General features: G+C 38.9%; 1 protein-coding gene across 1 annotated transcript in view; it reads left to right on the top strand.

The window, feature by feature from the left end:
- Positions 1–20574, top strand: part of PGM2L1 (phosphoglucomutase 2 like 1) — a 49440-nt gene extending 28866 nt beyond the window's left edge. Inside the window, exons 6-14 of the mRNA XM_037522958.2 lie at positions 2425–2618; positions 6299–6488; positions 6799–6896; positions 7743–7923; positions 9747–9840; positions 11549–11678; positions 11903–12092; positions 14072–14205; positions 15121–20574. Coding sequence (XP_037378855.1) covers positions 2425–2618; positions 6299–6488; positions 6799–6896; positions 7743–7923; positions 9747–9840; positions 11549–11678; positions 11903–12092; positions 14072–14205; positions 15121–15223 — 1314 coding nt within the window. The 3' untranslated portion in view covers positions 15224–20574. The remainder of the gene's footprint in view (positions 1–2424; positions 2619–6298; positions 6489–6798; positions 6897–7742; positions 7924–9746; positions 9841–11548; positions 11679–11902; positions 12093–14071; positions 14206–15120) is intronic.
- The last annotated feature ends 6690 nt before the right edge of the window (positions 20575–27264 follow it).

Here is a 27264-nt window from a genome sequence, read left to right as displayed (position 1 = left end):
TGGGTAGTGTTAACATCACAGAGGTGAGGAAGAAGCATGATTAATTCAGTTTTGGATATACTAAGTTTGTGGTAGCAACATCCTGTAGGCAGTTGGATATATAGATCTGTTGCTCAGGAGGAAAATCTGGGCTGAAGTTTTAGATTTGGGAGTCTCCATACATAGTAGAGTACGTGAGTGTGTAGACTAACTTGTCCTTTACTTGGATGAAAAGCCAGAGACAGCATAGAACAGGAAAACAGGTCCAAACGGGATCCTAGGAAATACCAACTTTAAGGGAAGTGAGAAAGAAGAGGAATGGAAATAGGAGAAAGACCAGAAAAGATTGGCATCATAAAATGAAAGGGCTAAGAGAGTTTCAAGAAAAGAGAGGTCAGCTGTCAAAGAACTAAGAACCCAGGTCCTCTCTAAGCATCAGTTTTTATGTCCAGCTGCCTATTCGCTATCCATTGGGATGTCTAACAGACATGTCAGAATTAGTGTCTCTAGAACAGAGGTCTTGATGCCCCCATAATCTGTTAGGCATATACCCAGTGGATTCCACCCCAAGTCTTCCCCATCTCTGTAAATTGACACTATCACACCCACCCAAACAAAAATCAAAAGTCATTATTGATTACTCCTTTTCCTTAACTTTTAATATTTATCTACTAAAGACTCTAAAAACTCTATATCTAAACTATATGTTGGATATATTTACTCCAGCCCCTGTCTTCTACCTCCACCATTCTAAACCATTGTTGTTTCCTCTCTGATCTACAGCAGCCCACCTGGGCTCATCCCTGCTTCCCTGTTCTTTGTAATCCATTCTCTACCAAGCAGCCAGGAGGTTTGAAAATACAAATCGTTCGTGTTAATTTCCTTCTTAAAATTCTTCAGTGGGGGCCTCCCCGGTGGCGCAGCGGTTGAGCTCTGGGTTGCGAAGCTGCCTGCAGCCTCTGCAGCACCAGTTCAATCCCCAGCTGCTCCCCTGGGTTGCGAAGCTGCCTGCAGCCTCTGCAGCGCCAGTTCAATCCCCAGCTGCTCCCCGGCCACCGGAGGAGGGTCCCACATGGAGCAGAGAACTCTCCTGCTGCTCGCTGCTGCCCTCAGCAGTGTACTTCGGTCCTTCTGCCTGCTCTGCTCCCCGCTCTGGCTCTGGTGAATTCTCTCACCCTCCCGCCCTTCTGACTGTACCCAGTGTATAAACAAAACAAACAAACAAATAAATAATAAAAAAAATTCTTCAGTGGCCGCTCATTCTTTGAATAAAACCCAGGCACCTAACCATGGGACTTACAGGACTGTTTCCTGCCAATCTTGCAGCCTCCTTGCATTCATTCATCTCCTGTGCTTATTCCAGTCACATTCCTGTTCTTTCTGTTTCTCCAGTTCCTCCAGCATGCTCAGCCCTTTCTTGCCTATGAGTTTTTGTAATTGTATTTTCCTCAGTTTTACTGTTCATCCCCAAATGTCGCAGACTTGTTTATTTTCATCCTTGCTTGTTTCCTTCATAGTAACTGTCTATAATTATCTATAATTATCTACTTTCTTTATGATGAATTATCTTGTCTACTGAATTGTTTGACTCTCCACACCCATTCCCCAATGTGTTCAGAAAATACACATAATGAAATATATAGAGAATAATTAACATGTTAATTATCTTTTCTGATAAGGACTTTATTTGTGACATAAATTCCACTTTAATTTATAACCAAAACATAATTTCTTGTTTATCAGAAAACATAGCCACTTTATAATACTAAAATCTTATAGTATCAAGTTTCATGGATATTTCATGATTTCTTAGATTATCATTAGTATATAATTATAGATCTCAGAGTATAATTGGACATGGTTTATGCATATTAAAATGTCACAATGGCACCCTAACTATATTTGACTTGATTTATAATTATTAATATATACCTCTGAAGGGGAAAATAACATATAGTCATTTTATTGAAGAATCTCTGTAGAATCATTATCATCAGGGCCTCCCCAGTGGCACAGCGGTTGAGCACTGGGTTGCAAAGCTGCCTGCAGCCTCTGCGGTGCTGGTTCAATCCCCAGCTGCTCCCCAGCCACCGGAGGAGGGTCCCACATGGCGTGCAGACCTCTCCTGCCGCCCGCAGCTCCCCTCAGCAGTGTACTTCGGTCCTTCTGCCTGCTCTGCTCCCCGCTCTGTCCCTGGTGAATTCTCTCACCCTCCCGCCCTTCTAACTGTACCCAGTGCGTGTATAAATAAATAAATAAATAAATCTTTAAAAAAAAATCATTATCCTCAATATCCTTTGGTATTTATGAAGTTAGTCTCATGTTAACATTTTCTACCTGATTGATTTGGTATTCTTCTTTCTAAAGCCAACTGTCTCCACTCTCACTACAGAAATAGCTGGTCAACATTTCAAGTCATTATAGCTGTGCTTTCCTGTCATCTAGGTTTATTGGGAAACTGGTGCACAGATCACATCTCCTCATGATAAGGAAATTCTGAAATGTATAGAAGAATGCGTGGAACCCTGGAATGGGTCCTGGAATGATAACTTAGTGGACACCAGCCCACTGAAGAGAGATCCTCTGCAGGACATTTGCAGGAGATACATGGAAGATCTGAAAAAGATCTGCTTTCACAGGTATTTAAGTAAAAATGTAGAAAAAAAGTATTATCTTAGAATAAGAGTAACAAAGGAAAGAAATAGGGATAAATATGTGCTGCCTATTCATTACATTAAAATTATAACGAACAAGTATTATTCATCATAGTAAAAAAAATTAAATAACCAAATATCAATCGACTGATGAATGAATAAAAAAAGTGGTCTCTCTATATAATGAAATGCTACCCCATGGTAAAAAGAAATCAACAGCATACTATAACATGGAGAGACTTTCAAACCATTATTATAAATTTATATGAATTGTACAGCATAGACATAATCTAGAGATATAAACAAACTATATTAGTGGTTCCCTGTGGCTGAGAGAAAGCGGAAGGTTAGGGGCTGTCCTGTGGGGTACAGTTTCTTTCTGTAGTGATGAAAATGTTAAAAAATTGGTTTTCGTAATGGTTGAATGTGAATATAGTGAAAACCATGGAACTAAATGCTTTAAATGCATGATTTATATAGTACACTAATGACCTCTCAGTAAAACTGTTAGAAAATTAAAACTAAATGTATGTTTTCCTTTATGTAAGATCAGGAAACTTCCTCTAAAAGTTACTGTTTCTTTCCTCCTACCATATTTCCATGCCTATTCCGTAAGTAGCTAACGCTATTGCTAGACAGCATCCCTGTCATTGATTTAGACAACCAGGTGTTCTTTCAGCTTTATGAACTTGTATATTTAGTTCCTTCCCCATGTTTGGGAAGTTTTGGTCTATTATTTCTCTGAATAAACTCTTTGTTATCCCTCTGCCTTCTCCCATTGGGAGAAGACTTCCCAAGAAGACTTCTCCCAAGAAGACTCCCACTGCTATCCTTATGTTGCGTTGTTCTCAAAATTTTTTTAATTTTTTGCATCTCATTTTTCTCTCTTCTTCCTCCTGGGAGTTGTAGTACCATCTTCAAGACTACTGGTTTGAGCCTCCATTTGGTCTATTCTGCTTCTGTAGTTCAGAGTTTTTTAATCTGGGTATTAGTTCTTTATAGCTATTGTTTTCTTGTTTAAAGCTTCAGTTTCTACCTTCCATTTGTTCATTTCTGAACATTTTCTGAATTTTGTTGTATCTCTTTGACTAGCTTTTATGAATTCTCTTGTATCACTTTGACTTGCCTCTTTGTCTATTTCATTTTCTAAGCTACAGTAATTTTGAACTCTTTCTGATACAGAGATAAAAATCTTCCATTTATTTGTGGCTGGATTCTGGAGAGTTGTTCTCTCCTTGTGAAGCTATATTCCCTTGAGGTCATAAATGTTTTATATATATATATATATATATATATATATATATATATATATTTCCAAATAGCCACACATATAAAAGGTTTTTTTAATCCTCTCATGAAAAATGTGCACAGTCACTTCAGATACAGAGTCACTGCAGAATCTTTATTCCTCCTTTTTGCCAGCACCAACATTGGCCCTGACTCTCTTCACTCTCTCTGCATTCCTTTCACTGTTTCTGTGAGGTCTTTTTCTTCTCCTGCAGAGCATGTCTTGCACATCTATGGTTGGGTATATTTTTCTTTCCATAATCCAAGAAATTGTAAATCATGTCAAAGCCAGTGTCTTGCCACCTTTAAAATGGGTTCTGAATCCAAAGGCAAGGATGACATTGTACCCTTTAGCTAGTTTTTCCCAAATTTCTATCTTAGGTACTATTGCCTTCTGAGGGTGAAGAGCATCAATGACCATTTGTTTCCACTGAAGCAGTCACTTGGTCATAAATTTCCCTGGTCCAGATAGTTTTTGTGTCATTCATGATGGTGATGGCTCTCCAGGCAGCCAGGGAGGAAAAAAGTGTTATATATATTTGCCTGTCCATTTTCCAGTTTTTAATTTCCCAACTTTTTTCAGTATCTGTAGCAGTAACTTAGAGAGTAGAATTGCCTTTTCTTTTCCCACACATGGCACTGGTTTGGTTTGATTTTTCTTTTGGTCTTTGCTGGCTCCTGTAGGTAGTGAGACCAATTTTTGCAGATGCTGAGTAAGCGGAGCAGGAGAAAGGTCCTGAAGGGGTATAGCAGGCAGGGTAGGGCTGGTTTATATTGGTGGCACCATTGATAGCCCTCTTCTCCAGGGTTCCAGATCTGAGACGCAGCTGTCAGTGTGCTTTTTGAAGTTCGGTACCAGTCAGTAAGAGTAGGGAAGAGGGAGTGCAATCTAGAGCACCCCTTTTTCCCCCTTGCCAGGGACTGGCCTCTGTGGATTACCACAGATCCCCCATATGTGTTTCTTCTCATTCAGGGCTATATATGTCCAAACTTTTTTGCTCTCCATTCCCCAGGGTCCCTGGCTGAACAATAGCCCTACAGTTTGTGTCCCCCAGTCTGGACCACAGCCTCCAGATAGTTCTCTCCACCCATCTCCTGTTCAATGAAGTGTGACTCTCCTCTTTTTCTCCTCTGCATTCTGTGTTAGTCTCTTATTTCAAGGGGTATTTCACTTTCACCCTGAGCCACGGGACTCTCTCAGTACAGTGTCCCTCTAGCTAACTCTTAGATGTGCCTGTTGAGAGCAAAGCAAGGAACCTCCTCTAGTACCATCATAGTAACATCTCAAAGTTCAGATAACTTTAAAATAAGTAATGATAATATTTCTAGTGGGACATATCTAAAGAGAAAGAATCACAAAAAACATCAAACTGAGTTCAGAGTCAATATTGATGGATTAAATAGATAGAAATATATATATACAGTTATTACATATAAATCAAATGGGTAATTATGTTATTGTCACTAGGAACTAAGATTATAGCATAAAAGATGTAAAATCAAAGACAATAAAATTTTAAATTGCAATTTTAAATTTGAAATATTAGTATAAACTCAGTTTGGCTCTTTCCAAAATGCAGAAAAAAAAAAAAAAGGCCTATGAATTCCACTAAAACCCAGTTTCTGTTCTAAATACTACTTCTCACTAAAAAGAATCAAGGCCCCTAAGAGAAATGGATGATTGATTCTAAGACTGAGACAGGAAATGTACTAAGTGACCCTGGGCTCTTTTGTTTTTACCCTATAAAAGCAAGTAAGCTGTCTAAGATAATGGAGTCATAGGAGAAGCATATTGGAGCCAACTTAAAGGGGTTCCAACTCATCAAAGATTGGACAGCTGAACAGGATTAATCAAATAAGTGATAACTTTTTTTAAGATAAAAAGCCAGGCCTCCCCTGGGGGTGCAGCGGTTGAGCGCTGGGCTACAAAGCTGCCGCAGCCTCTGCAGCACCAGTTCGAGCAAGGGTCCCACATGGTGCACAGACCTCTCCTGCTGTGTCCGCTGCTCCCCTCAGCAGTGTACATCATCATTCTGCCTGTTCTGTTCCCCACTCTGGCTCTGGTGAATTCTCTCACCCTCCCACGCTTCTGACTGTACCCAGTGCTTGTATAAATAAATCGTTTAAAAAATAAAATAAAATAAAGATAAAAAGCCAACTAATAATGCAGAAGGAATAAGAATTAAAAAATCACTCTTTTGTGTCCTCTAACAAATCTAAGCAGTGATCACCAAGTGCTACTAAGACCAGTAGGTAACAGGTTGATGAAAATTTTATGGTGAATGAATCAGGCTGACAAAATACCAGAATTGGATTATTTTTAATTATATTACAAGTGATGAGTTTTATATTGAATAAATGATTGTTTTCCTTTACAGGGAACTAAATGCAAAGACCCCCTTGAAATTTGTACATACATCTTTTCATGGGGTTGGACATGACTATGTGCAGCTGGCTTTTCAAGTGTTTGGTTTTAAGCCTCCAATTCCAGTCCCAGAACAAAAAGATCCAGATCCAGACTTTTCTACTGTTAAATGCCCAAACCCTGAAGAAGGAGAATCTGTGCTGGTATTTTTTTTTTCTATATTTCAGTTTCTAGTAGTATAAGAAGTTCATCAACATAGAGTTCACTGACAATTCAAAGATTACTTAGAAAGCAGAAACCACTCTATATCATCTAAATGATACTAGAATCATATGTTCTGTTTAGTTCGAAATCTCTATGGTAGATATTCCTGCTTGTTTGCCTCTTATTTTAAATTTAGATGAACTGTATTCCTTCTAAAATTCATATCGCTAACATTACACATACATTTTGGAATAGTAACATTGAATTTGGCATCTTTAATCCCATCCACTTTTTGGCTCACTATTTCAGGAACTTTCTCTGAGGCTGGCAGAGAAAGAAAAGGCCCGGGTAGTGCTAGCCACAGATCCTGATGCAGATCGACTGGCAGTGGCCGAACTTCAGGAGAGGTAAGTGAACTTGTCATTTGATCTAAAAACTTTAACTCTAAAAAATAATCTTTTATTGTAAGTTTTATAGGCTCATTGGAGATAATAATCTTCTATAAGCACTCTATCCAGAGATAACCACCTACATTGATATTTTGACATTTTCTTCTATCCTTTTTCTTTAGATATTTAAAAATATATTTGCTTTTATAAACGTGATCATACTACATACAATTTTATATCTTGAGTTTTATTTTCCACTTAATCTTTTACTATGAGCATTTTTCCTGTCCTTAAATATTAGAAAATACTAATTTTCAAAATGCACAACATCCTAACAAATTGCCTTATAAATAAAACATTTTCTAATCTTGATCATCTAGGTATTTTTTGCCATGTATTTTTGCCACCATAACGTTCTTACATAGAAAGGACATCATAACTTTTTTTCAGTTATTTTTATTGAAATATAATTGTATATTATATAATTCTGTGTAAATTTAATGTGTACAACATATTGCTATAAGTTCCTATATTACAATATGATTGCCATTGTAGTGATAATTAGCACTTCTGCAACATTTCATTATCTTTTTTAGTGGTTGGTATGATTAAATCATATAATCAATTTCATCAGGTAGGAGAATAAATGTAACAATGTAATAATTTTTCAAAAGTTTAGGGTAACCTAAACTCATCCTTGGTCAATTAGAAAAGTAGTTCATAATTTCTCAAAAATCCCAAAATCCTATATAATAGTGTTGGGATTTTCCTATATGAAGGATGGTAATTTGTATGCCTTAGATTCAAAAGGTTTTAATGAGAAGTTATAAAGGTCTTGATTTTGTATTTTCATTCTCTCTACAGTGGTCACTGGAAAGTTTTCACAGGGAATGAGCTGGCAGCTTTGTTTGGGTGGTGGATGTTTGATTGCTGGAAGAAAAATAAATCAAGTAATGCTGATGTGAAGAACATTTATATGTTAGCGACCACAGTCTCTTCTAAAATTTTGAAGGCAATTGCACTTAAAGAAGGATTTCATTTTGAAGTAAGAATAGATATCTGTGTGCTAATTTGCTAAAACTATTCTATAAACTAAAGCCATCTCTCCATCAAAACATAATTTTATTGGTTTCATTTATAATTCTCCCTCTTTTGGTTAAGATATTACCACTGCTGCCTGAGTTCAGTCCCAGCCAGGGAGCTAACCCACATATGGTGCAAAAGAACTCTCCTGTCTGGCCCACTGCTCCCCGGAGCAGTGTATTTCAGTAAATCTGCATGCTCTGCTCCCCACTCTGCGTCTGGTGAAGCCTCTCACTCCTTTGTACCTCTGGCCTACACCTTAGTTCTTCTACAAATAATCTTTAAAAAATTTTAAAAATAAAAAACATTATTCTCCCTTTTTAACACTTGCTTAATCTTTTTGATAGTTAAAACACTTTGAACCAAATTCATCCAGCATGTGAATTTCTCAAAAGATAAGATTGTTCTTTAAAAATTACATGAATTCTTACTATTCCATACAATAGTATCTGACTTTCATTCTGGAAAAATCTCACTCCTGGTGACCTCATCAGTAATACATACTCCACTCAAAAACTGGTACGTGTCAGTGACCACTTGTTTAGGCTCTTCAAGTTCAGTCTTAAGAAACTAAATTGCAAATTAAGACCTAGTGATTCTACATCTAGAAAACCAGTAGTGGATCTCTCTCAGGACAAAATCTTTAACCTTTGTGAGTCTTAGGAGTAAAGTGGACTGTCTTTGATGCCACTGGTATGAGTGCCAACTGAGTTGCCTGTCCTCTACTGTCTTTGCCAATTATCAGTGAAAATGTCACCAGTGGGCATTTTTCTTGATCCACAGTCAAGATACAGGTCTTAACACTAATTGGCTGAGTAAAAGAAAATTGAACCTGTCCTAATGAAATAGAAATATGAATCTTACACTTTATAAAACACATTGAACAAAATAGAAGAAACTGAAAATTTATGTACACCAAAGATTCTGAATTGCTAGTTTCCTTGTTTACATCTATAGTAAGAAAAATAGGAAATGATCACAAAAGAGAAAAAAAATATGATTCTATAGCCAGTATTGTAAATTTACTTCCTTGTTTTTGTTGTGGGAAAGAAGGAACAGCAGAGGTTGTGGTTCTTTTTTTTCAGTGAAGAGGTAGAGAGGTGAATTAGCTCTAGAATCAGTGTGTATCACATGCACTTTCTGTTGACTTTAAGAGTTCTTATCTTTAAAGTGAACAGTAGCCCCATTTAATGGTAAGTCCTCAAATATAATTACTGAAGTTCCTTTGTTATGGAAAAGAACACTTGGTTCAAACATGCGATAATGTTAAATGTGCATCACTAAAAAGCTTTCTTGGCTTTTGATTACTTGGGGCCCTAAATCACAATCTTTATAGGTACTTTATATTAGTGCTTGTACTGCAGTTAAATAGGTGGTTTCCAAGAAGCTGTGTAATTGAGTCCTGGCTCTGTCTCTTAAGTGCAGCAAATCTTGGGCAAACTTGCTGAATTCTGAGCTGCTGTTTCAGCCATAGATATTTTGTGAGCATTAAAAAAGATAATAGTATAAAGCACTTGTTTAATAGTAGATGATGATAGTAGCTTGATTAATAGTAGATGATGATAATATATGTGTGTGTTTGTTACTGTGTGACTATATGTGTTACCACTTACGGGGGTGTATTTGTGTATTTTAGGACTATATGTTTACCACTACATAAAACTCGTGGACTGAAGACCCTAACAGAATATCACTCTGAGTGTTATGTGCATTTAGTGACAGGTTTTCACTAATGTGTACTTATGAGAGAGTCACTTAACTAGAGTCGCCTCCTCTGCATTTCAGGAAACATTGCCAGGTTTTAAATGGATTGGAAGCAGGATAAAAGACCTCCTGGAAAATGGGAAAGAAGTCCTTTTTGCATTTGAAGAGTCTATTGGTATGTAGTAAATATTAAAATATTTGAAACTTGATTTGAGAGCATTTTTTTAATTTAATGTTTTATATATATGTATATTTATATCATTCTTCCTTTTTGTACAATGCATGCTTTCTCCTCTCCAGTGTAGTCCCTTCAAAATTCCCATCACCAATTCACCCGTGCACCATCACCATAGTCCCTTGTGTAAGAACACCTTCCCCCCCATTTTGATTCCTCTCCTTTCCCCTCCCCTGCAGAGTATCTCTAATAGTTGCCTGTTAATTTTGTTTTTTAATTTATTATGATTTTTTTCCCTGGTCCCTTATTTGGTTCCCCTACATTCCTCCTATAAATGAAACCATATGATACTTTTCTTTTTCCTTCTGGCTCATTTCACTGAGCATAATCCCTTCCAGCTCCATCCATGTTGCTGCAAATAGCATGAATTTATCTTTTCTGATTGATAAATAGTATTCCACTGTATACATACACCACATCTTCTTGATCCAGTCATCTATTTGGGGGTACTTGGGTTGTTTCCATAGCTTACCTATTGTAAATAGTGCTGCAATAGACATAGGGGTGCAGGAATCCTTTTGAATTAATGTTTTTGTTTATGTCCTTTGGGTAGATTCCTAGGAGTGAAATTGCTGGATCACATGGAAACTCCATTTGTAGTAGTTTGAGGAACCTCCGCACAACTTTCCATAGTGGTTGGACCAGTTTGCACTCCCACCAGCAATGGAGAAGAGTGTTTTTTTTTTTTTTTTTTTTTTAAAGATTTATTTATTTATTTATACAAGCACTGGGCACAGTCAGAAGCACGGGAGGGTGAGAGGATTCACCAGAGTGGGGAACAGAACAGGCAGGCTGATGAAATACACTGCTGAGGGGAGCAGCGGGCCAGCAGGAGAGGTCTGCGCACCATGTGGAACTCTCACTGGCGGTCAGGTAGCGAGCCGGAGCTGCAGAGGCTGCAGGCAGCTTCGCAGCCCAGCGCTCAACTGCTGCACCACCAGGGGAGGCCTGAGAGTTCCTTTTTTGAGAGTGGTTTTTTTTTTTTTTTTTTTCAGTAATTAGTAATTAGTAATTCAATAGAGAGGAATTTTTGTCTTCTGATTTTGCATTTTGAGTTGTGGGCACCAAGGGATCTCAGAAATGTGTAGATGAGTTTCTCACCAGAAAATTAAAAAAGCATCTAAACATCCCCCAAAATGGGCCTCCCTGGTGGCTCTTCTCCATTAAGAGTAGTTAAAAATGAGACTCAAGTAGGGCCTCCCCGGTGGCGCAGCGGTTGAGCGCTGGGTTGCGAAGCTGCCCGCAGTCTCTGCGGCGCCGGTTCCATCCCCGGCTGCTCCCCGGCCACCGGAGGAGGGTCCCACATGGCGCGCAGACCTCTCCTGCCGCCCGCTGCTCCCCTCAGCAGTGTACTTCGGTCCTTCTGCCTGTTCTGCTCCCCGCTCTGGTGAATTCTCTCACCCTCCCGCGCTTCTGACTGTACCCAGTGCATGTATAAACCAAAAACAAACAAGTAAATAAATAAAACATGCCTATATAAAAATAAATAAATAAATAAAAATAAACATCCCCCAAAAGCCTTTGGTATCAGTGGATTTCATTAATTTCTAGACCTTTAAATTCATTGGTCCTTCTGATGAAATGTGAAACTATTGAAATTGTGACAAGTTTCAGTTTTCCTTTTTTCAAGACGCTTTTTAATCCTCAGGTTTTCTGTGTGGAACTTCAGTTTTGGATAAAGATGGGGTCAGTGCAGCTGTTGTTGTTGCTGAGATGGCATCTTACCTGGAAACTCTGAACATCACATTGAAACAGCAACTGATTAAGGTTTATGAAAAGTAAGTTCTACTATTATGACCTTCGCATGCTAGGTGTTTTTATCTTTTACCCTACTTTTAGCTCTCTAAATTCATTTTTGAATACTAGTCAGTCCTTTTTAAAAGTACTAAAATTATCTCAATTAAAGACAGCCACTGTCTACACAGTGTATCATATGCTTATTAACTCTTTTCTAAAGTTACCTGAAACCTGATTTTAACACTTTAATTAAATTTTTGTGCAGATATGGTTATCATATTTCAAAAACTTCGTATTTCTTGTGTTATGATCCTGCCACCATCAAGAGTATATTTGAAAGGCTTCGCAATTTTCATTCTCCAAAAGAATATCCGAAATTTTGTGGGACATTTGCTATATTATATGTACGGGACATTACCACTGGATATGACAGCAGCCAGTCTGATAAGAAATCAGTAAGTGCCTACTTTTTAAAAAAAGTTTTTAGCAATTTGTAAAAATTCATACTACAGTAAAATAGTAACAGTTTAAGTCTGTGAGTTTCCTAAAACCTGGATCCATTGTTTCTCTCCAGAGCAGTTTGTCAGTCCCACTGATGGGCTCTCCAACTGTCTTCCTTACTTCTCAAATCTGTTACTTTCTGAGCAAGGGAGGAAGGGGATGAGAGGCAGAAAGAGAACTGGAAGGAAACAGTGAGAATGTATGATGATGCTGGATAATGTTGAAAATAAAGTCTGAAAGTCTATAACACTGAAGATATGTGTCCTTCCAGTTGCCACTTGTCTTTCCAACATTATTCCCTAAAACCCTGCCAACTAAGACAACTTTTAGTTCCTTGGATGCACCCATTTTAAAAAATTCCTGGTTTTGGGCCTCTCCTGGTGGCGCAGCAGTTGAGCGCACTGGGCTGCAAAGCTGTCCGCAGCCTCTGCAGCGCCGGTTCAATCCCTGGCCGCCGGCATGGGCCCCACATGGCACGACAGACCTCCCCTGTCTTGCCCGCTGCTCCCCTCAGCAGTGTATTTCATCAGTCTGCCTGTTCTGTTCCCTGCTCTGGTTCTGGTGAATCCTTTCAACCTTCTGTGCTTCTGACTGTACCCAGTGTTTGTATAAATAAATAAATCTTTAAAAATAATAATAAAAAAATAAAAATAAAAATTCCTGGTTTTGCGTTTCTTCCTACTGTTCTAGTTTCTCACCTTAGTCATTGTCCAAGCAGGTGTTGCTGCTGCATAGAACCTCTATAATCAGCTGTCTTCCTCCTCAGGTTTTATTATCTATGGCGCCTTCCTCTTGTCACTTAGCACTTTCTATCTTCTATTATCATTGTGCTGTATGTGGCAGATCCACTTCTATTATACCTTTATGCCTTTCAAAGCTTCTATGTGGTAGGTGCTCAGCATATCTTTTGTTATTGTTATGTTTTATTATTGTTATTATCCTAAATTTCCATTCATAATGTTCTGCTGCTGTCTCAAGATTCTAGGGGAATAATATATTTTGGGGTGTCTTCAGCCTCTTGTATAAGTTACTATACACATTCCATTTCTGTGTGTTCATCTGGTCACCAAATACTGGTTCCCACTTGTTGGTATTGTGTGTGTGTGCACATGTATGTGTGTTTGTAAACTACTTAAAGGACCAAATCATTTGCTTCTTTTTATTTCTCTATGCTGTGTTTAGGATAGTTCTTGTGTGGCGCCTTTTTCTTCTTAACTTTCATATGTTTATATGTAACTTATTATGTTTATATATAACTTTTGTTTATATATGTTTTAAGCTAGAACTCATGTACCAGTGTTCACCTATTTATAAGCATACAGTATGGTGGTTTTTTAATATCATCATAGATATTTAAAGTTTATGATATTCATTTTCAAAATGCTTATGTCTCCATTCTCCACTGATGCTTGCAACAATTCTGTAAGGCAGGCAACTTAGATGTTGTTATCCCCTGAAGTCACACAGTGTCAAAGATTTCTGAGCTCTTTCTTCTCCCACTTCAGATTGACATACATCTGTGTGTCCAGTAGTCATTTATCAGAACCCTTCTGTACTTCAGGCACAGATACAGTAGGGATACAGCTATGGGGGGAATAAAGCACTGGGGATTCTGTGCTCTAGATTCTAGTGGGGAATGGACAAGTAAGCAGTGATTACAAGATGGTAAGTACTACCGGGGGGGGGCCTAGGACACTATGAAACTGCAGAAGGACCCTTACTCAGATTTGAATGGTGGATGGAAGACTTTCTAGAGGACTGTTGTGAGTTGAGTTCTAGAGTATGAGTCCCCAGGCCTTGGCAACCACCACTCTAATTTGTTTCCAAGAATTTCACTACTTGAGATCCCTCATATAGGTATAATGCATTTTACAACTTGTGAAAATGAAAAAGATGCCAGTATGATTTAATTGTTGTTACAATTATGCATTAGGTGCTGCCTGTGAGTAAAAATAGCCAAATGATTACGTTTACTTTTCAAAACGGCTGTGTTGCTACTCTTCGGACAAGCGGGACAGAACCAAAGATCAAGTATTACGCAGAAATGTGCGCGTCACCTGACCAAAGGTGAGAACTGATAGGCCTTAAATATATAACTTTCATGTTTATATGTAACTTATATGTTTATATATAACTTTTGTTTATAAGTTTCGTTGAGCTAGAATTCACATACCAGCATTCCCTTATCTATAAGCATACAGTATGTTGGTTTTTAATATCGTCACAGAGCTATGAAACCATTACTACAATCATTCTTAGGGGAAATTTGGAATTGCCTTTAGAACCCAAGTCTTTGAGTTTAAGGGTAGATTTTCTTCCCTTTGGGGAAAAAAAAGACCTCCTGAAGTCATTCAGAATGGAGTTTTAAGTAAACCAAATTGGGCAATGCTATATGTGGTTAAAAATGAAGAATGATTTTAAAGTAATAAAAGCTGACTTGTATGTTTTTTTCAAATGACTGTGAATTTGGTTTAAGACTTTCCTAGAAAGGCTTTAGGCAATAGCAGCTCTTTAGGGGATGACTCTGAAGAAAAAACTTGTATTTTTTTTAAAGAATGCATTCTTTTACTCATATCTCCCTCTGTTACCTGAAGGATAAGTCATATCACCTTAATATCTATACTGAGTATTTATTCTTCAAAAGTATTTCAGGAAGCCATTGTATCTCAATATCAGGTATTGGTGTTCTAAGCTATTAAATTGCCTGGCCTAGGAGATTCTTTAGATATCTATATATAACTCAGCCTTATTTATCAAGTACCAAGGAACTTCTTTTAAACTTTTAAACTTTAGTTTGTGATAGTGGTATTTTCTTAGCGTATGATTTTTCTCTTTCTGATCTTGTTTTATTTTAACTGAGTGAATTTCTGTTTTGTTTACCTTGTTTATCCCATCAGGTTTATGCCTTCTAAAAAGATGTGTAACAACTTAAACAAATTTTAAGGTTATGTAAATAACTCTTAATTAATCTTTTTTTCTCAGTGACACCGCCTTACTAGAAGAGGAATTGAAGAAACTCATTGAAGCTATGATTGAAAATTTTCTTGAGCCCAGCAAAAATGGACTGGTCTGGCGTTCTGTTTAGTGCATACCAGCCATCACTCCTTTGCACTGGCATGTGACACAGAGCAACCAAGCTCTCCACACTCATATTAACATTGAGCCTGTGTTAGTATTCACGCTCTAGTTCATCTGGCCAAGTATCTTTTCCCTTTTATTTTTTCTTTTTAGTTGGTTAACTAAACAAACTGTATAAATTTGAAATGATGTGGTCTAAAGTGAAATTCAACTTTTTTCGTAATCTGGAACAAAAGTCACTACATTAAAGGCATTATAGTAACACATTGTTCTTCCTTTAACAGAAACATGATAACAAACATGAGTTTTCTCATTAAACTATGATAAAGCTTACTTTCACATTCTTATAATTGTGTATAGCACGGTTTTAAAAAAAATCAGATAAATGTCTTGTAATTGTAGAGTTTGTTAAGGAAATTAATCCATAAAATTGGCAAACATACGATTCACCTTCCAGATCACTGGGGAACAGTGTCATTGTTACATCAGAAGTATTCATTTACAAATTATAGTATTTGAAATAGGACACTTAGCATTTCTAGCTTAGAACTAATATGATGTGGTTTCTGCACCTTTTTCAGGTGCTTTTGGTGCAGTGTAAATGTGTGTATTTAACGGTGTTTATGGAACATAGAACAATAGTGGCAACACTCCTGTGGGCTTTGTTATTGTCAAATTTCTTAGTGCCTTCTCAGGGTCTGGGATGAACTGAAACAGTGTTCCTGAATTGAATATAATTAATCAGTTGATTTTCAGACAGTTGAGGAAAATCTTCCAAGCTGTATAGGTGCTTCTCCATATATAGCAAATGGGTTTGCTGGTTTTAAAATCTTTGAATGTAAATAAAAATCTTAATAAAATCAGGCTCACTATAATTGCAGCTAAGGATCTTCATGTTAAAATCAAGCTATCACAGCCTTTAAGAAAAAAGACTGAACAGAGAAATGAGCTTTGAATTTCCATAAAAGTCTGACTTTCAAATTACATTTTTGTAAATAGATTTATTCCTTTAGCAGATAAAGTAATGCTAATTTTACTAAGAAATGAAACATCCAAACTTTAGATCTTATGAAGCTCTAAAACTACATGTTTTAAAACTAAAGTCCAGTTTAATATAACATCTTGCTGGCTTATATAGAATTTCTGATCACAACAGTTCTATATATCTTTTTTCATGTGGAGAAAAAATTAGAAGATATCTTTGGGTTGATTTTGCGTCTTCTAAATAAGACTTAATCAACAAGTGCCATTTAATCTTCTTAAAATATATCCTGTCCTATGTAACTCAATGAATACTTAAACACATGTGGCATAGTTAAGGGGTAACAATAACAAGGTCTTGGGTGTAATCATACCAAACAGGTTGCCTATGGAAAATAACTGGTATAAGAAATTTATTTCCTAAAAAATAACAGTAATAAAACTGTATTAGGAACTGATTAGGATATTAAATCTATAGTTTGGTTCGCTGCAACTATCAGCTAACGTTTGGTTGAACCCATGTGATCCAAATGTAATTTTCAAATTATTATTGCCACTATTGTTAATGTGTTCCACCTTACTTTCTTATAATTGGATCTTGTATGACTGTAGATAATAGACTGCTGACTAAATGTAGAATACCATTATTTCTGAATGAGTTTGTTTTCAAAGACTTTGCACTGAAGAGAAAATGTGTAGAATGTGTCACTTTATTTGCTTTTAGGAATGTAGATTATAATTTAGGAAATGGCTTATATATTCTATAAGTGGTATGAACAATGCATTATATATATGAAAAATATGTATATTTGCTTTCAGTATGTGTGTTACGGTGACTAAAGAGCAAAGTGGAGCTAAAATGATCTGATAGCCCCATTCATAATCAGTAAAGCCACGTCATAATTGTCATTTTGTTATAAAAAGAACAGCTTTATTTGAATGCTTTAATATAATACATTTAAGTCACCATAAGGTGAAAAACTATCTGAAATATTCAAAGTTAAAATAACAAAATTTTACAAATGTTGCCAAAGTATATGAATTGAGGGTATCTGATTCTAGCCAAGCTCTGGAGTTTGTCCGAGCATGATATGTAAACATGAAATTGGCATAGTGGGTATATACTTGCCTAACAGGATAAATTCAGAAATAACCCAAGCTTTAACCAGGAGAGACAAAATTGCTGGCCAGGAGGCCTCAGCTTTGGAATATATATTGTATATCTTTTTCTTTATGAACAATGTCATGGAAATGAATGCATTCTCATTGAGCATGTACATTAAAATTGGGATTTTCTAGAGCTCTGGAGAAAGGAAAAGTAGTGGGGCAAGACCAAATGTGCACTGGCCAGAATAGAAATAAACAAACAATAGGCCAAACAAAGGTGGCAAGGAAATACTTCTGTGAAGGACAAACTTATCACCCTAAAAATAGGGAATAAACTTAACTGTGGGCAGTTGCTTATTTGTGTTTATTACCATGATATGCAGATAGTGAACATATTGTTTTCCTTTCCCACCAACCACTAAAAAGAGGTCAAGTTTTAGGAGGTAAGAAAAAGAACCCCTTTTATTGAATGTACTATCTTAGTATCATATGAGACCTGGGAAGGGAATATAGAATTTTTTTTAATAAAAAAAATTTGAAAAAAGTTCAAATAAAGATTACTTAACTCTGGAGAGGAAAAAGCTATCAGTATACCTTAATAAATCTTAAATTATTAACTGAGTCTTTTAATTGAAAGACTCAAAATAAGGAGTAACATGGCACACTATTTTCCCTCTCCAGTGAGGACAGTGTAAGAGAGAATAAGCATCTTTTCATGAAAAATAAAACTTTAAATATTAAAGGTAAGTATTAAGTAACTTTTTAAGTTTCCTTCCAATGTGTTTTGTTTTTTGTTTTTTTTTAACTCAGGTTGGAAAAAGATGATGGTGTTCAGAGCACTTAAATTACCATTGAGTGTCACTCCATATCTAGAAGAATCTAGCTCACAAGATAGTTTTTGTACTTGTTGAGTAAGTAGTGTATGCATGAGTTAGTGAATAAAGACCTGTTCAGAGGCTATTTTTAATTTAACCTGGCAAACTAAGTGAGACGAATATAATTTTGTTCATCTTAAAGAATGTATAGCATTATAGGATACTGAAGGGTTTTGTTTAAATATAAAGTATTGTTGTTTGGATGTAGTAACTTCAGCAAGCAGAGCTTCTAAGACATTAGATACCTAAACTTCTTATTCCTTAAGCAGGTTGCTTCTGGAATTGATGCAACAAAGATAGGAGGTGGAGTTTAATGAAGAAATTGTTCTATATGCTGCTGCTATTGGTATTTCTTTCAAATGTTTTCCATTGATATCTGTGATGCTTGAAAAATCCTAACTCTACTTGGATAACTTTAATTTTATGCCTTTTTCTCTCTACCTCCCTCTTTCCCTGGTGCCCCCACACACTGATTTTGTTACTGTGAAAACTTTTGCCCTATTACCTCACTGATAAGAAATCTTAACTGGATTCATTCAGAATGCTTTAAACTTCTTTGTAAGCTATATTTGTTTATGGACTCTTGGTTATTTTGTTATTACTAAAATATGTAAGCCATTGTAGGAAGTAATTTTGAATCTATTTCCTAACCTTTTTTGGTCTGTCTAGATATTACTGTATGTAAATTTATTATGGTCTTTCATAATTCACTTGTTTTCTGAGATTGCTCTAGAAGCAAATGAGGAAAGGGTCACACTAACCAAAATAAATGGCAAATAGATTTAGCATTTTATTTCAGGTTTCCTTCTACTTTGGACATCCAAAGCACATGATTTGAGGATATCTTTTTTCCATATTTTTCCCTCAAAGCATCTTACCATAAGCCATAAGAAGTCTTAAGGTAGAGAAAAGAAGGAAGAGAATTTCTCATTGTCTGACTGTACACAGAATGACTAAATCTGGTTGGAAACAGAGAATAGTATTTACCATTGGTTACTTTAAAATATTCACCATCCTGCTACATTCTTTAAGTCATCTTTTCTTTGTGTTGTTATAAGTCTAGAAACTTAAAAAAGAAAATATACAAGAATAAGTATAGTAACCAAAATAAGGGCAAAAGGAAATATCTAGAGCTTGCTTCTCAAATTTTTCTACCAACATAACCCAAAAGCAGAGAAGCATGAATGTGTGGGGAAAGGCTCTGAGCAAAATCGGAAGCAACCTAGCACTCACAAGAAATTTCATGCTCTGTCTTAAAAATGTAAGTGAATTTTGCATCCTCCATAATAAAACTGCTTAATGTAGAAATGAATCCTAATCTTCACCAAAACTGGTGCTATCAGAAAGGAGCACATATTTGTAATGCGGCTTCTCATTTTCTCCCCTAACCCCCTCCCCATATTTCCTGCATATCCCTGAGGATATATACACTGACTCTAGAGTGAGAAATATAAACATAGAACGTACCTTAGTCATACCTATACCCTGCCCTATAGAAACTGACCTTTAAAAGTATTGTCAAATTAAAACTGAACTGAAACAGTTATGTTACCACTGAACCTTATAATTTATTGTCTGAGCTGTTGGCCAATGTGTTCTCTGATTCAGAAGGAACACCCAACTCTGAGCCTCCTGAAGGCAGGGGTCATCATTTCTTAGTGTTCCTATCCACACCTAGTATAGTACTTGGCATAGGATGCTTAATTGGTGACAACAGGAATTAAGGGATTTTATTTTAAAGGAGCAAGTTGTTTAAGAAACAACCAAAACCAATCATTTTTAATCCAACTTTTAAAGTCTGTCTCATTCCTGAAAGATATAGTAAGCAAGGTTTATTAACCATCCACACCCTTAAATACTCAGTTTCTTTGGGGAGAGGAGAGTATATTACCGTTTGGGAATTGTATGTAACACCTGGTTTTTTATATTCACAACAAGGTGTTGGCCAAGAAGGCTAAGAAAGTGTCTGTATTGACTTAATGTCACTTGTGTGAGTGCCATTTTGAGCCTGCTAGTGTTGCCTCCCAACTGAGTCACAACTAATTTGATATTTTTGTCCAGTGTGATGACGCATCACATCTCTCACAAGAGTCAGTTGACCAAGAGTCTGCATCCATATACAGTGAGGCCTTGTTGTTATAGGCTAAAATAAAAATCTTTGTATATGTCACTGAATATGCTCAATAGAATACATAGTTAAGAATAAATTGTTTTTCTGATTGTAACAGTAATTCAAATCTGTGCCCTTGTTTTAACAGTTTCTGTCAACATCTTCTCATTTTTCCCTACAAAAACACCAGGGTGTATTATAGTAATGCCTGTGAGAATTTGCACTTTAAGTATTTGTGTGTGGATTTCTTGTGGTTTTAGCCAATGAAGTGTTATCAGTAATAAACAGGTCTCTTCATAAATGTGAGTGTCTGCATAATTTTTATTATCTTAGATCCTGTGCAGTTCATAAAGTTTGCTATCCACAGTGAACATGTTCTAGGAATATATACTCAAAGAATCTACTTTGAGCCTAAATATTCTAGCTTAATACTCCGAAAATATTTCTTGGTTCATTCTTCAGAAGTCCCAGAGAGTTAATATTTAAGTTTGTTCCTTCTTATTTTTCTTTCTTTCCTTTAGTTGACCTAATTTGTCCACTTATAATAAAAAGCTAAAGATTTGAAAATCCCTCAAAGTCACAACTACATACCTGTGATACAGTGGCGGTCACAGGTTGTTGACTGTGGTCCTGATCTACACTGTCTCTCCCTCTGTCAGGTTCAAAAGTAAGAAGAGTAGTGTTAACAACTTCTACTTTGACTTTCTGAGAACTATGTCAACCCCATCCTTATGTAACCAATTTCCTATCTTTATTGTTGTTCATAGCATATAAACAAGTGAACAAATAAAGTATAGTAAGTTCTTGGGAACTGTAAGTGAAACAACATATAATGAAGCCAGGTCCTCGATATTGTTTCGTTCAACATTGGATGAGATTTTCTTCTCAGATTTAGGAAAAGTCCTCAAAACAATGATATTTGAGGACCTGCTGTAGTGGTCACTTCCTTACAATATTGATTAGGAAAAAAAAAATTGGTTCCCAGCCCGGGCCACTTTGTGTATGGAGTTTGCATGCTCTCCCGGCATCTTGTAGGTTTTCTCTTGAGTTTCCTCCCACATCCCAAAGATGTACACTTTGGGTTCGTTGGCAGGTTTCAGTGCATGTGTTTGAGTCAGAGTAAGCTCAGGTGTGTGACAGTGCACCCTGCCATGGAAAGATGTCCTGTTCAGGCTGGGTCCTACTTTATACCTTGGGCTGAGTCTAGGGACACCCTTGACCCAAAGCGGAATAAACAGGTTAGAAAACAAATGAATGGATGAATGGGTGATTCAAATTATTACTTCATATTAGAAGGGTTCGGGGCCTTTATTTAGAAGTTTGGTGATGTTTTTGTGACCAGGACATAACTTGAGTGTATCAATTGCTTACGGTGAAACTGGTTTTTTTATGTGGTTTTGCTTATAGCCACACTTTCCAAGAACCTATTCATGACAGGAAGCCAGCACCTGGAGAGAAGGCCCGGTTGTCCCATGCCTGCCACCGAGTTGAAACTAGAGACTGATGAGGGGAGGCTTTGACATGCTCAGATTCTTTCTGAAGAGTAGTGGGGAACAGGCCACTGCAGTTACCCTTCATCAAGACACAACAGGGACACAGTCAATTCACTAAATTATGATGCAGACAAAAGGCGACAGACATCCACCCAGTGCTAGAGCACAGTAACAGAGAATGGTATAATGAAAGAGAGAAAAAAAAAAAAGCTGGGAGAGGGGATCGTAAGCAAAGAGCTTGGCAAAGAGTGGGATCTTAAGAGGGGATCTTAAGCAAAGAGTGCAGGCAAGCTTGGGTGTCTTGGACTGCTCTGTAGTGTTGAGGCTGTGAGAGGAGAGGTGGAAAGGGTTCTGGTTCCATGCTGTGCAGCCTGGACTTCAACCAGCAGAGAGAAAAGTCACAGAAGGGCATAAGCAGAAAGTCTGGGAGATGATGCTCGGGGAGGGGGAATGATAGGAGGGAATCCCCCTGGAAAGGACTTCCAAGGTCATCTTATCCAACTCTTAGTTTCTACAATATGACTACCAAATGGAAATTTGAATATTTTGAATATTTCCAGTGACAATTTGCCAAGACAAGGTGTTTTCTTTTTAAAGGAGGTCAATGGAGTTTTCCTTGTGTTCAGCTAAATCTGCAGGAGGCTACCCTTTGGCTCGCCCTGAAAACTCCATGTCAGACAAAAGTCCATTTTCTTTTTATTCAGTCTTTTCCCTTTGGTAAATATGCACAATTCCATTCCAATTCCCTGTATGACAGGCTTTAGGTCCCCCTATACCTTTCTGGTCATTGTATGGGGTTTGTTTTCAAGAAGTTGTGTCCAGAATAAATATAACAGAGAAATGGTGGCACCTGCCCAAAGTAGAGCGGTGGGCTTTCTACCTGATACACATCAGCACAATTGACTGTACAGTGGGGACTCTGCAGCAGACTCCTCCACACCTCTTCACTTTGCAAACAATTCCTCCTTTAACCCTCAACTCCTCCCTTTCAAAAAGCTTTTTCTAGGGCCTCCCTGGTGGCGCAGCAGGTTGAGCACCATGCCATAAAGCCGTCGGCAGCCTCTGAGGGTTCGTTCCCTGGCCAGGGAGATACCCACATGGCATGGTAGACCCCTCCTGTCTCACCAGCTACTCCCCTCAGCAGTGTATTTCGGTCAGTCTGCCTGGTCTGCTCCCTGCTCTGTCTTTGGTGAATCCTCTCACCCTCTGCATCTCTGGCCTGTACCCAGTTTTTGTATGCATAAGTAAATTAATCTTTTTTAAAAAAAGCTTTTTCTGCCTGTGCTCCCATCCCATCCCACTCACCTCGCTGAGGTGGGACCCCACCTGTGCACCCTACCACTCCCCGCTCCAGCACTCCCCATGCCAGGAGGAAATGATCTGTTTGTTTGTTGGACTCTCCCAATTAATTGAGTTCCCAGGGCTGAGACTGGTTGACTCAGGCCCCAACATCTCCAAAACCAACCTCAGTTTTTGATCTGCCAAAGTTAGAAACCAATACTTCTCATTTTACTCACCCTTCCTGGTTGAAGTGCCCAAAGTTCTGACTACCACTCTGAAGTTGACGAACCTCCAGGTCCATGTCCTTGGAAAGAACTTCTTTCCAAACTTCAGGGCTTTCCCTAGTGTTTGGAATGAGCAAGAGAACAAATCCTAGGAGGTGTGCGTGTGTGTGCGTGTGCGTGGGGGGGGGTTGTCAGTTGAAGAGGACTGAAATGGGGTATAAATTTTGGTTTTAAAGATAATAGGCTGTGAATAAGGAAAGGGGAGAGAATGAACATGGAATATGAATACATTCAACTCAAAGCAAAGACTGGAAGGAGGAGCACTTACAACTTGCCAAAAGGCTTCCAGTCAGACCATGACTGTAACAAATTCAGATGCTAAAGATGGAAAGGAGTGGAGAGGGGAGGCTGGGTAGAAGAGATTTATTTATTCTCATGTGGGAGGGGACTAAGGGCAGGAAAAAAATCAACTGGATCCCCATTTTTTCCAATTGTTCACCATTCTCACACATTCCTGCTTCCTACTGGTGGACAGAGATCTGTGTCCCTTGAAATAAACTCAGAAACTCTACTTTCAAAGGAACCCTAACTAAATGAAATCATCTCTTTACAACTGGGGGAGCCTGAGGGTTGGATCAGGGATCCACTCAAGTCCACAGAGTTGATTTCTGCAAAGCCCACATCATTTTATTCCCAGGCTGCTGTTTTCTCCCCCATAACCAGAGGATGACTAGCTAAAATACATTCAATGAATCTTAGTCTTCATCTGGAAGGGGCCTCCCCATCTCTATACAGGGAAAAACTAGCACCCAGAAAAGAAAAACTAGCACCCAGACCTCCTCCAGGTCACAAAGCAGCTCAGTGGCAAACCCAGAACTAATACTATATCTTCTGACTGTAGTCCCAAGCAGGACAGTGAATAAAAATTAATAAAATGCAATATATACCTTTAAGAAGACAAATGCGATCACAGTGCAGTCAAAGTACTGTTATAAAATTGAGTACAGGTGGGTGCAGTACAGAGAGAAGGGCAGCTCTGGAGATCCAGACAGGGCTACTAAGAATTGCTGGTTATGGAGGGCGGCCTTTGAAGGAAGAGTAGGCGCTTGTCAGGCAAAGAAAGGAGAAAAAGGCCTGCAGATACAGGAGACGGCAAGAAGAAAGCAGGAAGAAGCATCCTGGAGAGGCTGCATAAAATGTGGTCCATATACACCATGGAATACTACGCAGCAATCAAAAAAGATACACTCATGCAGTTTGCAGCAACATGGATGAAGCTGGAAGGGATCACGCTCAGCGAAATAAGCCAGAAAGAAAAAGAAAAATACCAGATGATCTCACTCACAGCAGGAATTTAGAAAACCTAAATAAGGGATCAGGAAAAAGGCAATTATAATAAAGTAAAAATCAAAATCAACAAGCAACTACAAACCAGAGACACACTAGGGGGGAGGGGGAAAGGGGAAGAGGGATTTGGGTCAAAATAAGGGGGGTGGGAATTGTATGGGGAATATAACAAGATGAAAATGCATACATTGTGCAAAATGAAAAATTAAAAAGTGGTTTATGATGGAGGTTAAGAGCAGAAAATTTGGAAAGGAGGCACCACAAGTCCAGAAACCTGGCTCACACAGGGCCAAAACCTGGAGGTGGGGGTAGAACTGTCATTAAAGTGTTACAGGGCAACCCCGAAGTGAAATGTGTTGGCCTGACTGTGGGTCCTCACCCATGTGCGCACTCTTAAAAGAGACTTACAATGAGACTTAGCCGCAGGTACACCAAAAAAGGGTAATAAAGTGTTTATTTACAAAAAGGGGAAATGAAAAAATGAATAATTGAGGGAGAAAGAGAGAGAGAAATTTGTGAATGCGTCTTACCAGTTCCACTGATCTGGAACCCCAATAGCATGCTGAAAGCCCACAAAAAACCAAGGACCACCCCACCCCCCCAGGCCCACATGGCTGGTTATATACCAAACCTGGCTACTTAACTCCACCCTCAGTTCCCAGCAAGCCTCCCTTCGGTGGTGATTGATGTGCCCTGTCCATGGCTATGCTAATCTCGCCTACCCCCACCTCCTTGTGCGAGCCAGATTTCTGGTCTTGTGGCGCCTCCTTTTCAGTTTTTTTCTATTCCCGTCCTCCACCAGTGGTAACAGTATGGAGTTTGTAGTCCTTGGTGTCTGGATCTCTTGGCCTGGGCTCGGAGTGGTGTCCATAAAACCTATTTGTGGAGTTTGTTCAGCACAACCTTCCCCCTCCCCCAGCAACAAAACCAGCTATAGAAATGACAACTCCTTAGGTGCAGACCAGAGGTGGGAAATGGAAATGGGAGGCCATTGTAGAGAATCACTAGCCCTTTCAAGGCAACCTAGTCACACCCTAGGAGGGATTAGGTTAACAAAAGTTAACTCCACAAAGGAGTGAGCCCCTCCTATATAGGAGAAGACTCTATCCGGGCAATCTCTGCACTGGCTGGGGCAGCTGTCTTTCCGCCCCATGTGCCTATGCAGGAGCTTCTTTTTGCCAACTCTCTCGCCCTCTGCAGCGCAGCAGCCGTCCTGCCCGCCTGTGACCTGTACCACGCCAGAGCTACTCTGCACTGACCTCCCTCAGCAGAGGCAGCTCTCCTCAAGGCCGCCCGCCTGCGACCATGCAGGCCTCTCTCAGCAAACCTGCCCCTTTCAGGGCAGCCCTTTCTGCCCGCTGCGTCTATGCAAGTGTCCTTTATTCCTCTCTCCCTTTTATAACAAACCTGCCCTTTTGGATATAACTAACGTCTCTGTCTCATGGAGAAACTCTCCTGGGAAACCCCCCAGGTACCTCTGGTGAAACCTTTCCCAGAGTGAACCCTAGCACCCCGCTCTCGGAACCCAACACCTCCAAAAACATCACCAACTGAGCAAAAGGTCGTTACTCAAGACCCCCAGGCTGCTTATCTCAGGTCACCATGCTTCACTCCTTCTGCCCCCTCGTGCCTGCTAGTGCGCTTTATTCTCTCGCTTCTTATAATAAACCTGCCCTTTTGGATAAAACTAATGCCTCCGTCTCACGGAGAAATTTCCCTGGGAAACTCGTTGGTGCCGCTGGCAGGGGAGCTCTAGCCAAACTTCCCAGAGTGAAAACCAACAACTCCAAAAGCCGAACCCAACAACTCCAACCCGAACCCAACAACTCCAAAGCCGACCTGCGTTTCGGATCAGTCAAAGTTAGAAGCCAAAACTTCTCATTTTACTCACCTTTTCTGACTGAAATGCCCAAAGCTCCCACTATCACTCTGAAGTTGACGAACCTGCAAGCCCATGTCTTCAGATCAGAACCTCTTTCCCAAGCTTCAGAGACACCCATCAGAGGCCTTGGAGTCACCTCGGCCCGCATCTCCGAGCACTTCAAACTGAAGTTGTTCTTTCTCGCCTTGACCATCCCCACCTGTGCTGCTGAGTCATGCCCCTCACGTCTTCAGACACCCTGACACCTAGTCAGGCACCAGGTGCTGCCAATATTACTTCCCAAATACATGAAAGCCCTTTCTTTTTTCATTGTTGTATTGTTTTTTATTGCGGTAACACTGGTTTCTAACACTGTGTAGGGTAAGGAAAAATGTCAGGCTTTTCTGCCCTCCCGCCATCAGGATAGATGATGGATCCTTGTCCTGAATGCATGCCTGATGGCGGGCACCTGGAGTAGGGTGTGGGCAGAGGTAGATGGGATTCACCTGGGCTTTTAAGGGCAGCGTCACGGGGACGCCAGCAGAGGCCAAGCAGAAGCTGAAAGAGAAGCCGAGAAGCAGCAGAACAAACAGAAGAGCAGAGAAGCAGAGAGAAGGCCAGAGAGCCCAGATAGAGTGAAGATTTGCTGGGGGCTGGGAGGACTGCCAGCCTCCTGGCCCCCCAGCACCCCTGCCTGCCATATGCCTGGTGAACCCCAATAAAAGACCTGCAAAAGCCACTAAGGACTCTGACTCCTCCTTTACCCGGT

This window comes from Talpa occidentalis, unplaced genomic scaffold, assembly GCF_014898055.3.
Source record: "Talpa occidentalis isolate TD23 unplaced genomic scaffold, MPIMG_talOcc4v2.1 talOcc4.3, whole genome shotgun sequence".
Lineage (NCBI taxonomy): Eukaryota > Metazoa > Chordata > Mammalia > Eulipotyphla > Talpidae > Talpa > Talpa occidentalis.
This window is presented reverse-complemented; position numbering and strand designations above follow the sequence as displayed.